The 14,785-nt window shown below is 35.3% G+C and overlaps 1 protein-coding gene across 1 annotated transcript; it reads right to left on the reverse strand.

Annotated features, from left to right (window-relative positions):
- Nucleotides 1-10,441: 10,441 nt before the first annotated feature.
- LOC107045844 (ribonuclease H2 subunit C) lies at nucleotides 10,442-13,910 on the reverse strand. Its single transcript, XM_015268237.1, has 3 exons — nucleotides 13,606-13,910; nucleotides 10,724-10,956; nucleotides 10,442-10,634 (listed from the first exon to the last, which is right to left on the reverse strand). Exons 1-3 carry the CDS (start codon nucleotides 13,751-13,753, stop codon nucleotides 10,608-10,610), a joined length of 408 nt encoding a protein of 135 aa, XP_015123723.1. The 5' UTR covers nucleotides 13,754-13,910; the 3' UTR covers nucleotides 10,442-10,607.
- Between the last annotated feature and the right edge of the window lie 875 nt (nucleotides 13,911-14,785).

Consider the following 14,785-nt stretch of genomic DNA (forward strand, 5'->3'; position numbering starts at 1 on the left):
TGTAATCGTGCATTTTGGTCATCTTCCAATTTTGCCTGGAAATGATGTAGAACGTCATGAAACGTGAAGATACGATGTTTTTAGAAAATGTTTGTATGTATGTCCGTATGTGTGGGCGGATTTTTTGGAATTTTTTTATAAATCTTCACTAAACAAGCAGTATGACGGAAGCAATTTGACAGATCACTTATGACTGTTACTTTTTGTGTAAATTTTTTTCTTCAATTTTAGTTTCTACCAATTCTATTGGTAGTATGCTTCCGAATGGAATGGAGAAGTGCGGTGGTTGATGGTAACTCAGGAGGATGCCTGTCGCGTAACTGGGAAACCCGAGTTCGAATCTCGACTGGCTGCAATGGGATTTTCTTCTTTCTAAATCCTCATTCTCATTGAATTTTTCGATTTGTTGTCTCTTCTTTTCTGTCCACATACGTATGTATACAGAAACTATATTCAGGTAGTTGATTAGAATAAATAGGGAGTGAGAATAAGTAAATATGCGAAATACTAGTGGTTACATGGGTAGCGTGCGGCTGCGGTGGTCATAAAACCGTTACCTCATTTTCTCGATTTCTATCAAATTAAAAAAAAATTTAAAAAATTTTTTTTATGTGATATGATCTTTCTAAGTCAGCCTAGAGTGAAAATGAACAGTTAAATATAGATGTGTTGATCCTTTTCTTCTTAAGAATCTTCGATAAATTTCTCCGTAACTATTGAATATATTGATCTACAATTGGATATAAGAATGTTATTTGACAGTCCTAACTAGTAGTCAATGTTTCAAAAGGTTTCCCTGATTTTAATCCATGTTATAGTGTTCAAGAGTGAATTCTGACCAAAAAAATACATATTTTGATTGATGCAGATAGATGACATCAAGACGAACATTTTGAAAAAAAAAATTGAAATCGGTTGTATAGTTTTTGAGATATTGAGCAAAACAGTTTCACATAAAAAGTTGAATATCTAAACTACTACATCTAAACTACTAGTCCGATTTTGCTCATCCAAAATACCAAACTTTGTTATCGCAAGACCTGAAATCCTACCAAGTTTGAAGTTTCTATCTCGATTATTTTTTAAGTTATCATGTTTACAAGCAATTTCAGCGAAAAAATGAAAAAACGAGAATAAAACCACATTGCTTGGGGTGTAATGGTCTTTTTTCGATCCATTTAGATAGGTATCATCACGATGAGTATTTTGAAAAAAAAATCGAATCGGTCGAATGGTTCAGGAGATATCGGCAAAAAACGATTTTTGAGGAATCGCTGTATCTCAGGAACCGCTCAACCGATCGAGCTGAAATCCAGCCCAGTTTTGAGTATCAATAGTACCAGATAGCAGCCAAAATTTCAAGTTCTTTGCGCTAACCGTTCTCGAGTTATGGGGGCAATTTGGGCCATACGCACGCACATGACCACAGACATACATACATATACATATACAGACATTTTTTAAGAACATCATTTCTTCACGTTTCATGACATTTCTAAGCATTTCCACCCAAAATTAGGAAATCGAAAAAAATTTCAATTACATAGCTGCCATTCGGAAGCAAAAAGGAGTAAAGTTCAAGATAAAAATCTGAAATTTTGCGGGAGAATTGGCATTGATTGAGACCACATGTGGGCAAAATTTCAAGTCATCGATCCAGTAGTTTTCGAGATACAGCAATATCTGAAAAATCTTTTTTCCGCAATATCTCAAAAACTACGCAACTGAATTTAATTTTTCTTGCGTCAAAATATTTCTTATGTTAGTATTCATCAAATCAAGTCGTAATATCTTGACCTCACCGAGGCCAACTTCGTAATAATTGGCATTTTTCATTTTTTAGATGAAATCGTTGTGGACACGATAACGTTCCAAAAAATTGAGATAGAAAGTTGAAATTTAGTATGATTGTAGTTCTTAGTTTGGAAGATATTCAACTTTTAGTGAAAAACTGTTTTGCTAAATATCTCCTAAACTACTGGTCATATTCTAAATTTTTTTTTCAAAAATACGCGTAATGATGTCTTCTATGAAGACCAATCAAAATATGTACATAATTCCATACAAAGTTTTTGAGATATTTGCGTTTTTCTAATTTTTTCATCAGAGACTTAATGTCAAGTGCCATAACACACGCAAAAGTCGGAATACAAATCTGAAATTTCGACTACTAGTTGGTACTATTGATTTGTAATTGTGTATGAAATTTCAGGCTGATTAATTCAATACATCATGGCATAGAGGAATTCATCTAAAAATCGTTTTTCAAAGAAAATGACACACGGTCATTTCATTGACGATTTTTGCATCAGGATGACTTCATAAGTATTGTCATCTATTTTGTTTCGGTTTTTCAGTTTTTTTGTATTATATTTCTTCAATAGTCAATAAAATACTATCATAGTTATGATGCAGATAAATATCTAAACTTTTCAAAGGATCAGGGGTTTCTATAGTTCATTGAGCTTCAATGGGCAAGATGTTCTGAGGGTAAGTTTAACGTTCCTAAACCCATCGCTTATGCTCGTGTTATCCAACACTCAGGTGTTCTTCTTCAGCAAGACAAAATATACATTCATTTTCACTGCTGGGTTAGCCTGTGGAAGAATATATTGGTAAATCAACTACACATATGACTTTTTAATAATTGAATGTCTTGAGACTCATACGCTTCAAGGATTGAATGTGTTGAGATTGAGAGGTTTTCATGCTTCATCAGCTCCACGGGGCCATATGTTTTGAGGGTTGATTTTCTCTTTCAAAATTTAAGTTTGTGTTCGTGATGTCACCCAAATCCAATCCATTTCTTTCTTCAATAAAATGAAGTACGTTGATGTCTGGTACTGGATAAGTCTACAATAAGTATACAAAAATCTAGAGGAGGAAGGCGGGTGGAACCAAACGTCACACACGCCATCCTAATCCCTTCATTTTCAGTCAAATATATTTGGATTAGACAAGATCATAAAACGATCCATTTTACCCCGCTCTCCCCAATTAATAAATCAATTTCACGTTTTATTATTTAATGGTGAAAAGTGTTGTAACGAGGGTCGAATGTTCTTAGGCCTGGAGGTTTGTATTGTTTAAAAGCTTCAAGGTTCGTGTTTTCTGCGGGTCGATTAGACATTTGAAGGATTTACATTCTGTGAGTTAGGCCCTTCCTATGTCAGACCAGAGATAATCTCTGGTCAGACGTTTGGGACTTGGATGTATAGAATTTTACATGTCCCTAGAGGCCCATACATTATGAGTTCAGAGGACTTGAAGGTCATGTCTGCAGACATTTCAAGAGTTTAATCTACATGTCTTGGAGTTCATTTTTTTTTTTGGGAGCTTAGCTGTTCTGAAGGTTGGGTGTATTGAGTGTTTCGAACACGCTCTCTACTACGAAGTAGAGAAAAGTGGGGCCCGCTGTAGCGACCCAATGTGTTGAGGGCTAAATGTTTTTTGAGCAGTACATTTTCTGTATTAGACATGAGGGTCATTAGAAATCCATTTGAGTATTGGCATTATGAGGAGGTATAGCATTAAGTCTCAAATTATTATGATGGAACAATTTCATCAGACCTGTGATGCTTCGAACTTCTAAGACGTTTGACCTTAGGGTTGCTAACCCTTATTGCCTCTGACTCTTGTGACCGTCAGAGTTTCTTACTCTTCTCACCTTTTTACTGTCTGACCATTCTGACCCTTTTAGTGGCTGACCCTAATGAACCTAGCCAGTACTCATTTGTAGTGAGAAAGATCTAGATGAGTGGAATAATTTGTCTCACAAAGTCCCCTTTCCCCAGTCCCTAGCCTCCTGGGGTAGTCCATATCTCCGTTCAAGGTGCCCTTTGGGCCTGATTCGAGTCAAAGCACAAATTCGGTTAGCAAATCCTTACAACTGTCGAATTATCATCGATGGTAATGTTTATAAAATCGACCCCTTTAGTGTATGTCATGCTTGCGACCTGAATGTCCCTGAATCTATTCAACATTTATTACAAACTTGCCCCGCCTACTGTCAACCGAGAAATAAATTCATGCTTCCGCGATTATCTGGGCTGAATGCCAACGACTTTCTTTTATTCCTTTCGAGTCCACTGAAAGCTGATACTAAAGCCTTATTTCTGTTTGTGTTAAATGTGCTGAGAATTAGGGATGACATTTTGGAGAAAAAATTCAGGGCCCTCGCGAAACCTGACCAGTTAATCACAAAATACTTGCAATCCCTTCCTATTGTTCCTATCAATGATTTTTGATTTCTATTTCGCCTCTATCAATTATGTATATAATTTAGCTTTAATTTTGCTCTAAGCAGCGTCCGGCTCACTATGAAATGTATATTCTTTTCTTGAGGGCAATTCATATCTATTTTTCTTTTATTTCACTCTTTTTCAGTTATCGAATACGTTAATTTTGTATACACACTATGTATTATATATTCTCTATTTTTATTGGCAACCCCCCTCTGTCATAGGGAGGACCACCCTGTAAGGCAGAGTAAATAAATAAATTTAAAAAAAATAATGAAAATTACGTCATAAAATCCACCACACCCCCTCCCCACATCATGTAGAGAATGATTTCGTTTTCATTTTTTTGCGTAGTCAAAGAACAAGAAGAAAAAATACAAAGGATCACGTGAAGGGTCAATTTTTTATTTAATTTGATGCAAAATGATCATTCTCATGGGCAACTTGAATGAATTTTCATCGAAGAGCGACTTTAGAAAAATTCGGTACGGGGAGATGTTGTTGATCAATGAACGCTTCGTCGATTAATTCTGCATGTCCATCATCACATTTAATATTCTATATCATTGCCAAAAGTTCCTTCCGATGTTCATCAGCATTCCGCACAGAATGCATATTTGGAATAACTGCCATCACACAACAGTGTCTTTGCTCCTCTTTATCAAATTTGAGAGATATGCATGATGAACCGCCGATTTCTAGCTTTCCTTCTATGTTAATGTGCGCTGTTATTCTCCTAAGAAGCAAAGATGGATGAGGAAAGAATGCATTTCTGATTTTTCAATGAAAAATAGACAGCAAAATTATGGTATGACATCACAACCTGAGCAATGCCCCCCCCCCTTGTCACAACCATCACGAAATGCAGAACCCCCTCCCCCCGTAATAGCGTGACGTAATATTTGAATGCTCCTCTATCAGTCATGAACTCTGATATAAACGCATAGATGTGGACAAATATTTTCTGTGTTATCGAATCCAGTAATTTTTTCATGATGTAAATCAACAATTTTGCTCCATTCGTTTTGTTCGACCACATAGGCGTTGTAATGGCCAATTGTTGTAGGAGTGATAATTGTCGGGTTTTTGAAATTGAGTATCCCAGCGAGAGAATATCTTGAACAGCTCACATCCAAAATTTTTGAGAAAACATTCAGTGGCACAAGCAAATTATGATCTGAAGGGCATTCAATGAAAAGGTGTTCGTGAAATAGTACGGATTGATGAACTCGTGTGTGCGCTTCTATTTCACATTGTGAAGTTTTGAAGGAAATTGTTAGAAAAGTTGCATGTAATACAGAGATTTGGCTAATTCTGTCAAAGCCACAAGTATGATGTAAATGAAATAAATCATTTCCACGCGTGATAATTCCAGTAATATTACCATTTCTTTGTATTTTCGTATTACTAATTGCTTTTTGGTCGTTTTCATGACATGTATCACATGTGATCCTTCTGAGTTTTTTCTTCGGTGAAAGGATTACGTCTGAAACAATCCTGGGTTGACTTGGTATTTTTTGATCGGTTAGATTCGTCAGTGATTTTTCAGTGGTCATTTTAATTTTAGATGAGTTGGTTTGATTATCATGTTGCTGATTAATCACATTCGTTTCATCATTTACGCCATAGAGTCCGATAACAATGGGGTTATGGTCTGAAAAGTATGTTTCATAAACCCCACAAAGATGGTGCATCACATTGCTGACAAATATAATATCGATTTGAGTATGAAAATCTGTTGTTGATGTCAATTGTGGTATCCTACGTTTGAAATCATCTCTATTCAAATATTTTTCGAAATAATTATCTGAATGAAATATATCATTATTGAAGTCCCCAATGAGGATTCGTCGGGTACTTGAGTTTGATAATTGGAAAAGATTAGTTAAATTATTGAGAAATGATGAGTTACTAAACGGAGGCGATTTATAGCCGGTTATGATTTCCACATCATTGCATTTGAAAAGGATTAAATCTAAATGAGATCCACGTTCACCTTTCAATTGTACATGTTTCAATGTGGAATATTGAATATGTGTCATTTTTTATGAATACGAAAATACCTTGAGAATGTACCCTGGTATCTGAGTCAGTTCTGAATATTAAAGTGAAATTTTCAAGTACAATAGGATCTTCGCGTTTGGTAAATGATTCAGAAAGAATGAGACAATCAGCCTGCCGATACCATGGATCGGATTGGATGTGTCGTACGTTTTTATGAAAAGATCGAATGTTTTGATAAATAAACTTGACATCTGTCGTGTCGATTAAGTTCACATACGACAGTTGCAAATGGTTTTTTCTTAATCTTATGTATTCAAGCGTGAATGGATCATCAGTTGGAGGTTTTACAGGTGGATGGAACCTGCCTAGAATATAAAGATCATTCAGACTACGTACTCTGCTGAGAGCTACATAAAGTAATGCTCTAGTTAATGACCGAAAACTGTACCCAAAATCGACGCAAACTTCGTTATATGTTTGCCCTTGGCTCTTGTGGATGGTCATGGCTTCTGCAGGAACGATTGGGAACTGTCTTCGTAAAATTTGATATCTGTTATTTTTACTACCATTGATCACTAAATCCATTGTTGTGATAGGTGTCAAACGATGATCGATATTATTTTCTGACATGTAATTGAGGAATGGTTGCCTCTGTTGAACACCAATTTTTGGGTCATGACAATTTATCCATAATTTTTTTGGTTGTTGAGTATTTGAAAAAAATGTTGTGCTCTAATGTTCCACATGAGCCATTTACCAGACCATTTATAATGTTTATATTTGATGTCACCATGTAATGAATCCCAATTTTCAATTTGATTTTATATACAAGCATTTTCAGTTCCTTCTTTTGAGTATCATTATTCCGGAGTGATTTAAGTACTTTTAAAAAAAAAATTCTGATGCGTTCCCTATAACTTCGTCATCGGCGATAGCTGCACAACACTCTCCGGGATACGTATCAATTTTTAATTTATTGTATCTATCAACATGAATATTTCCATAATATAATCTGATAGCATCGGCAGGGACCTCATCTTCTGCAACTTCTCTACTTCTGATCAAATTTATATCTTCATCCGTCATCATTCCTACAGCAAAGTTGTTAAGAGTATGAATAAAAGGCAGATCGTCTTTCTGTCTCAATACTTCGGTTAGTTCGAAAAAATGGAATTCTTGCCAGAGCACCGGACCTGCCAGTGCACTCAATCTTACATGTTTTGATTGTGAATATAGCAACTGATCTTTCACTGGGGGTAACTGATGTAAATCTCCCAAAAAAACTACAGAAATTCCTTCAAAACTAATATTTTTACCAATGATTTGTCGTAACCGTGTGTCTACACGTGATAGCATAGTCGATCCAACCATGGATATTTCATCGATAATCAATAACTTCAATTGGACCCGATTACAACGTATTGAATTGACTATATCTGCGGCGAATCCAAGCATTTGTCCAGTAAATTCTGTGACTGGTAATGCAAATGCTATACGCAATGTCAGTCCACCGATTAAGTGTGTGGCTTTTCCACTAAATGCACACAGCAAAATTTGTGGTAGATCATTTTTTTCTCCGGGCATTTTATCGAAATACGCAGACAAAACTTGGTAGATGGCATGAATTACTCTCGTTTTGCCAACACCAGCAGAGCCACTAATGAATATTCTAAGGGGTAAATCATCGCTTTTGAAGCATTTTAGAATGTGCATTACAATTTGTTTTTGTAAAACATTGAGAGTATTCATCATATCAAGTGTTTCTTCCTTCGACATCATTGGTGGTTTAGTGAATCGCATTTTACTCAGTTTACTAACATCTTCAATACCGGATTGATTAAAAATATCGACTTGTTTTTTCATGTAAAAGCGAATTTGACGTTCCAGAATTCACGTAAAAGTTGGAATAAATACTCCGAATTTTGGCTACTCGTTAGTATTATCGAGTCACACTTCTATATAAAATTTTGATCCATTAAGTACAGCCTAGTATAAACCAATTTATCTAAAAAATTTATTTTCCAAAAAAAGTCACATCGTCATTATATTGATGATTCTCGCATCTGGATGACTAGAGACGTCAACCAAATTGTCACCTAATGTCACCTAAATTGGGTGATTATGATGAGTTTAGCTGATATTCAAGTTTGTATGTAAATCGTTATTGTTGAAATATCTCACAAGCTACTTAACCGATTTCAATTTTTTCTTGAAATAGCTGTCTCGAGATCTTTTATCTCAATCAATTGGAATTTTCATACCTTTTCATATGAATTTCGCGAGAAATTTTTGTTTTTCGCCAGTTGTTCACTCAAAATCCGTGTCAGTACCCTGACTTTTGAAAAAAACGACTTCTTGTTTGCTGATGGGATGATTCTACGCTTTCGTTTCAAGAATTGGACACTTCGAGGATAACACGATTCAGGGGTAAAACGTTCCTAGGAGTGGTATCTTGTCAAGGTTTTTTTGTTCTAATTAAGATCGAATTGCTTCTTTTTTTTTTGCTTCCGAAAGGAAGCCTTGTATTTGAGCGATTTTTCGATTGTCTAAATTTGATGGCAAATGGTCTAGAATGTTATGAAACGTGAAGAAATGATGTTTTTAAGGTCATGTATATTTGTGTTAACTTGGGTTTTTGATGATCAATTATTTGTCGATCAAATTATGAAATTTTGGCTCATGGTAGCTATGATTAAGCTTTACTTTGGCAAAGTTTCAGCCCAATCGGTCCAGTAGTTCCTGAGATATAACAACTTCTTTAAATTTCGTTTTTCTTCTATATCTCAACATGTACTCCACCGATTTCAATTTTTTTTTTAAATACTCGGCTCGATGGCTTCTATTTAGATCAATTGAAATACATATACTCGTTTAGACAAAATTTGAAGATATTGCCGTTTTTCCGTTTTTTTCATAAAAAATCTTGTTTACATCGTAACTTGATAAAAAATGTACATAGCGAGTTGAAATTTTAGTATACTTCTAGCGTTTATAATATAAAAGGTTGGTATTATAGATGGGTGCAATCGGCCGAGCGGTTCTTGAAGATATTCAACCTTTTGGGGAAATATATTTCATCAAATATCTCATGAACTACTGGACAGATTTCAATTTTTTTTTCAAAATACTTGTCTCGGTGGCCACTATCTAGAGCAATCAAAATATGTATACCTGTCCATAGAAAGATTCAGAGATATTCTCGTTTTTCTTTTTTTTTTCAGTCTTGAACACTCGATAACTTGAGGAAAAATGGGGATGCCAAGTTGAAATGTGGTATGATTGTAACTCCCATAATATTAAAGGTTCATATTTCGGATGGGCGCAATCGGTCAAGTGGTTTTGGAGATATTCAATTTTTTATAAAAATCCATATTATCGAAAAAGTAAATATCTAGTTTCATCAAAACAGAATTAATGTAGTTGCGTATGTGTGCCTGTCTTAGGAACAGGAAATTGATACGGATCCATTCGGAACCTTACTATCAATGGAATTGGTAGAAATAAAAGGAAGAGATAGACTAATAAGAAAAAAAGTAGCGGTCGCATGCCTTCTGTCGGATAGGCTCGAACCCCTGCTTGTTTTCATTTCGGATTTAACGTGGAATTGCTCTACCAAAGCAATTTCCCACTTGTTCTTTCTAATAAACAGAAAAATGGAAAATGTTGGGGAAGTTATCGATTTGACCCGTGATGGGTGTCACCCATTTCAACCAACCCTCAATGGGAGCATGTGAAGCGAGCAACCAACGACCCAGTCGAATTTTTTTCCATATCACATAGAGTGCGTTTCGGAATTAACTACCGTAACTGCAGTCAAGCAAAATTGAATAGGGTTGCAGTACTGTTACTGCGACTACCTCGATTGCGAAACGCACCCATATTCTTTTGGAAAAAGTTACATAATCTCCAATAGAATTGGCGCAAAAAAAATAGAATTATTTGATGAAATTTTACACGAACTCTAATGGAATTCTTATAACGTTTTAATAAAATTTCTTGGAGAAAGGGCTAATTTTTTTCTATTGAATTATTTCATACAAGTAGGAAGACATTTATCGTAAACAACTTCCTGGAACGATAGACAAAAATGTCTGTATGGAATATATCCTATAGACTCTATTTCCTATAGTATAGAGGCCCCATCAGTTATAATGGCTTTTCTTCTAATTTACTTTATATTGAAATAGTTGCTCAGATTATTATAAAAGTATCGTGGCTTTATTAGCAAGAAGATGTATATCATAATAGTTTTAAATATTGTGGCTTCTTCATGAAAAAATGGTAATATTGAATTACGAAAATATCATTTCAAACTTCATGGAGTATCTCAGGAATTATTTTGATTTAACATATGATTGTTCATCAACTTTTCTCTTCGGGCGCGTGGACCTGAAAGAATGAAAAAATAGCAAAATTATTCTATTGAATCCGAATTGAGGATAATTCTATCTGATTCGTAATGGGTTATTGACTCTTACTGCTTCAGCAATATCAATCCAATCCAAGGCTAAAACTATAGCATCATTCTTAGAAGGTAATTTATCGAAATTCCAATATGTAAACTTCGAAAAACCTCCAGTGGATACGAATTTCCTAGCTTCTTTAGGATTAGCAGGTTTTTTCTGCTCGTAGAGAATCAATCCTTTGTATCCTTCTGGAACTGATATGACTTTGCCGTGGAGAGGGTGTCCTCTGAATGAAGCATCGTAATCTAGGAAGGAGGAGGAAATCAGATTGGAATTTTCATAGAGATAACATTGGTAAAGTAGATAAATTGTTAATTCCTTACAAATATTCAATTATCTTATGACGTCACGTGTAAAAAAATTATACTTTTTTCTCCAATTTTGCCAAAAACTGTACATAGAAAGTTTTTATCGAAAAGATCTAGCAGAATAAGTATGGTGAAAATGCCCCCAACGAATTTTGAATCGCCAATTTTTTCTGTCGTTTATTATGATAAACTATGTCTGCATTCAATTTTCAGATTATTATTTGCATTCCTGCTAGTTTTATCGCACAAAAATCATCTCTTTCTAATGTCATGTTTTTTAGTCGTCAGAAAGTGTTTTAAAAATCTGAAAAATCTGAAACATTAACATTAACAAATTGACAAATTTTGGGTTTTTTTTTACTAGAAATCCAATTATAAATCATTCATTAGGCTTCGTTAATAAATTATAATACTTTTAATAGTTATTTTACATATTATGCTAGTATATTCAATTAATATTTGTTCATATTTCTGTTCATTTCCAGTTTTCTTCTAGAAAAAATAAAATAAAATCACCGACTTATTGTAGGTTTTTAGTAAAAATCGAGGGAGAGAATTCTTTTTTTTTTGTTTCAATAGCTTCACCCGACTTGACGAAGGGATTTGGAGACTCTCTATATTATAAAGATCAAAATCGATTTCTGGTAATAAAAATTTAGTACTCACAATTAAGACCCCAAAATTAAGAGTCAGAAACTAAGCATTATAAGGGTCCAAAAAACAGTCATGGGGGTCATATGGGGCTATATGGAGGTGACGTGCGGGTCATATGTAAGTCATATGGGGGTTGGCGAGCGGAGCGGGCAGGGGGCGTAGTCCCTTAGTATACAATAAAAATATATCAATTATATACATGAATCGATAAAACCGATGGCGCTGGCTGTGTGGTTAGAGTGTGGGATTGGCATACGGGAGCCACGAGTTGGATTCCCGGGGGGGGAGGGGGCAACATTTGTGACACTCCAAATCTCCCGGTTTCATTGTCGAGCGGGAATCTCACAAAAGACGACTGTACCTGGGCAGGTTTTTCCCTCAAATGAGTTTTTCCCTTGTCCTTCGGCGAATGCGGTACAGGGGGTTGGAGGATGGGAAGGGAACAAATCGTAAAAGACCCGAAAGGGTATACGAGAAGAAAAAAATTTACACGAATCGATAAATGTAATTTTTCAAGAGATTTATAACTAAAAATTAAAGATTCATTCTTCGTGAAATGATAGAATAATGCGAATAATCTAAAAAAAATCCATAACTAAAATATAAAATAAAAATTAGAAGTATTGGAGGATCTCGGTATAGGACATCAAGACGAATATTTTGACAGAAAAAATAAGTGGAATCGTTTGCGAAGTTTTAATAGTACATTAGAGTACAAGGACACAAATTTCGTTTTCGACGAATGTGAAGTTTACAGGCCGAGCCGAAGGCGAGGTCTGTATTCACATTCGTTGAAAACGAAGTTTATGCCCGAGTGGTCTATACTATTTTATGCCACATCGTGCAGAAGTCGAGTTTGAAGCACGTTGCGCGAAGCGCAGCGTGCAATAAACTCAACTTATTGCACGGCGTGCCATAAAGATATTCAACATAATAGATTTTCAGAAAAAGTTGAATATCTCCGAAACTACTGGTGCGACTGAGCCCGTCTTCGATACGAACCTTTATTATTACAGGAGGAAGATTCTGTCCAAATTTCAAGTTGATATCTCGATTTTTGTACACGTTAGCGCGCGTACAAGGATTTTAATGAAAAAACAAGAAAGGGGAAATATCTCAAAAACTTTGTATGGACGGATATATATGTTTTTGTTGGTCTAGGTAGAGGACATCGAGACGAATATTTTGAAAGAAAAAAATCTAAATCGGTCCAATAATTTTAAAGATATTCGTGAAAAACGATTTAAAAACGAATGGCTTTCTCTCAAAAACTACTTGACCGATCGGGCTGAAATGGTGCACAGAGTTAGTCCTCATTAAGACCTATAATCTGACAGAATTTCAAATTTTTTAAAATTATTTTAGCCACTTAATTACTCAATTTTCTAAATATTGACCATCGGGAAGGTGGCGGTGGACATATTCACATACAGACATGCTCGCCAAACTTCGTATTTTTGCGTTCAGACCATTCTATATCATTTCCAATGAAAATTAGAGAATGTGAAAATCGGACGATTACAAAGCTTCCATTTGGAAACAAAAACAACAGCATTTTAAGAGAATTTTTAAAAAAGTTGATTTTATATTCAATATTTTCATGCCTGATTCCATCATTTAATACCGACAACAAAAATTTATTTTTGTTGTGGGTACTCAACACAAAAATGTATAACGCTCAAATCATTTCATATGGAAATCGTATATTCTAAAAATTGGAAACAGAAATTGAAATTCCAGAAATGGAATATTTTTTCTAAATTTCCATATTCCATATCTCAACAAAAAAATTAACTGGATATATTTTCCATAAATTTATTAATTCAATCAGAAGCCAAGAATCCAACCATGAACTCCGTTCAATTCGAAACCTGCTAATTTATAAAAATAATCAACATTCTATGAATCCTTTTAACCTACAAAAATACTCACGTTTATCATCAGTTTTTTTAATATATGATGTGAAGAACGCCGAAACATTGGCAGGTGTGTCCCCATAAATTTTGCAAGGAATAGACTGCAGCACAGTGTCTTCCTTCATCTCTGTGTGTTCCTTTTTGATCTCCAGATGAATCGACATAGTTCAAGTAATAACACACTGCTCAAGGCGTGTCAGGTCTCAACACAACTCTAACCTTCCTCAACGCCCGCGAATGCTCCGAAATTCAAATATGGGCGATCTCCGTGAATTGAAAATCGCAACCCTATTGGTCAATTCCTCAAAGTATGGGCGTGAGGCCAGATTTTCCGAGTTCCAATCACAGATTATAGGGTAGATGAGCAGGGCCAATATAAAGTGTTCAACCAGAGATTATATAGGGGAGATGAGCAGGGCCAATGTAAAGTGTTCAACAGCAAAATTCGTAGCGGTGGCGCATGGACTACGATGGAGCGTACGGAACTGTTGGTATGGTAGGGCCCGAGCATAAATTTGTCGATAACCGGAAAGGGGTTCTCAATACGGTAGCTCCTCGCATTTTGTAATAATTGTCAGGAATGTAAAATCGAACATATTATGGTCAATAGTATAATGAATGCAGAATCTAATGATCTAAAAGTCTTTTCCTTTTTCTCGACATATTTATTATTGACACGTAGGTCAAAAAATTCATAGAAAATCCCAGCACTGTCGGTGGAAAACTATAGTTTTCCAGTGATTCTATTGAATAATTGTGCAGATTTTGTTTTTTCTTACTATAGTAATGTTCGATTATATATATTTATTCCCCCCCTGACTGAGAAAGGAATATCNTCGCTCCCACTCATTTTCGTCTCCGTCGCGTTGGCACGTGCCCGTCCTCCGCCAGACTTAACGAGTGCGAGTGAGAAAGAAAATAGAGAAGAAGGAGAGAGAGCACTTTCCAACTCGTTTGAACGGTTGGAACGTTTTCGTTGTTCTCCAGCGATCTACACATAATGGGATTAATTCAATAATAATAGATTAATGAATAAGATTTTTCGCAGATTATTGCGAGATTTAGATGAATGGTTTGCCTCCTTCAGTGACCATAAAAAATTGTCTCCAATCGACAATATTTCCCGATGGAATGGAACGATGTGAATGAATCATGTATCAATTTGAATCATTAAAAAATTAATCGAGAGTGAAAAA

The sequence above is a fragment of the Diachasma alloeum genome, unplaced genomic scaffold (assembly GCF_001412515.2).
Source record: "Diachasma alloeum isolate Michigan unplaced genomic scaffold, Dall2.0 Dall_scaffold_01090, whole genome shotgun sequence".
In the NCBI taxonomy this organism is placed as follows: Eukaryota; Metazoa; Arthropoda; class Insecta; order Hymenoptera; family Braconidae; genus Diachasma; species Diachasma alloeum.

Bases quoted from the DNA above. Each gene is read 5' to 3' on its own strand.
- LOC107045844 (XM_015268237.1), bottom strand. From the start codon at position 13,753: ATGTCGATTCATCTGGAGATCAAAAAGGAACACACAGAGATGAAGGAA. The intron at 10,957-13,605 runs GTGAGTATTTTT...CCTCCTTCCTAG, and splicing joins TAAAAAAACTGATGATAAAC to ATTACGATGCTTCATTCAGA. The intron at 10,635-10,723 runs GTAAGAGTCAAT...TCATTCTTTCAG, and splicing joins GGATTGATATTGCTGAAGCA to GTCCACGCGCCCGAAGAGAA.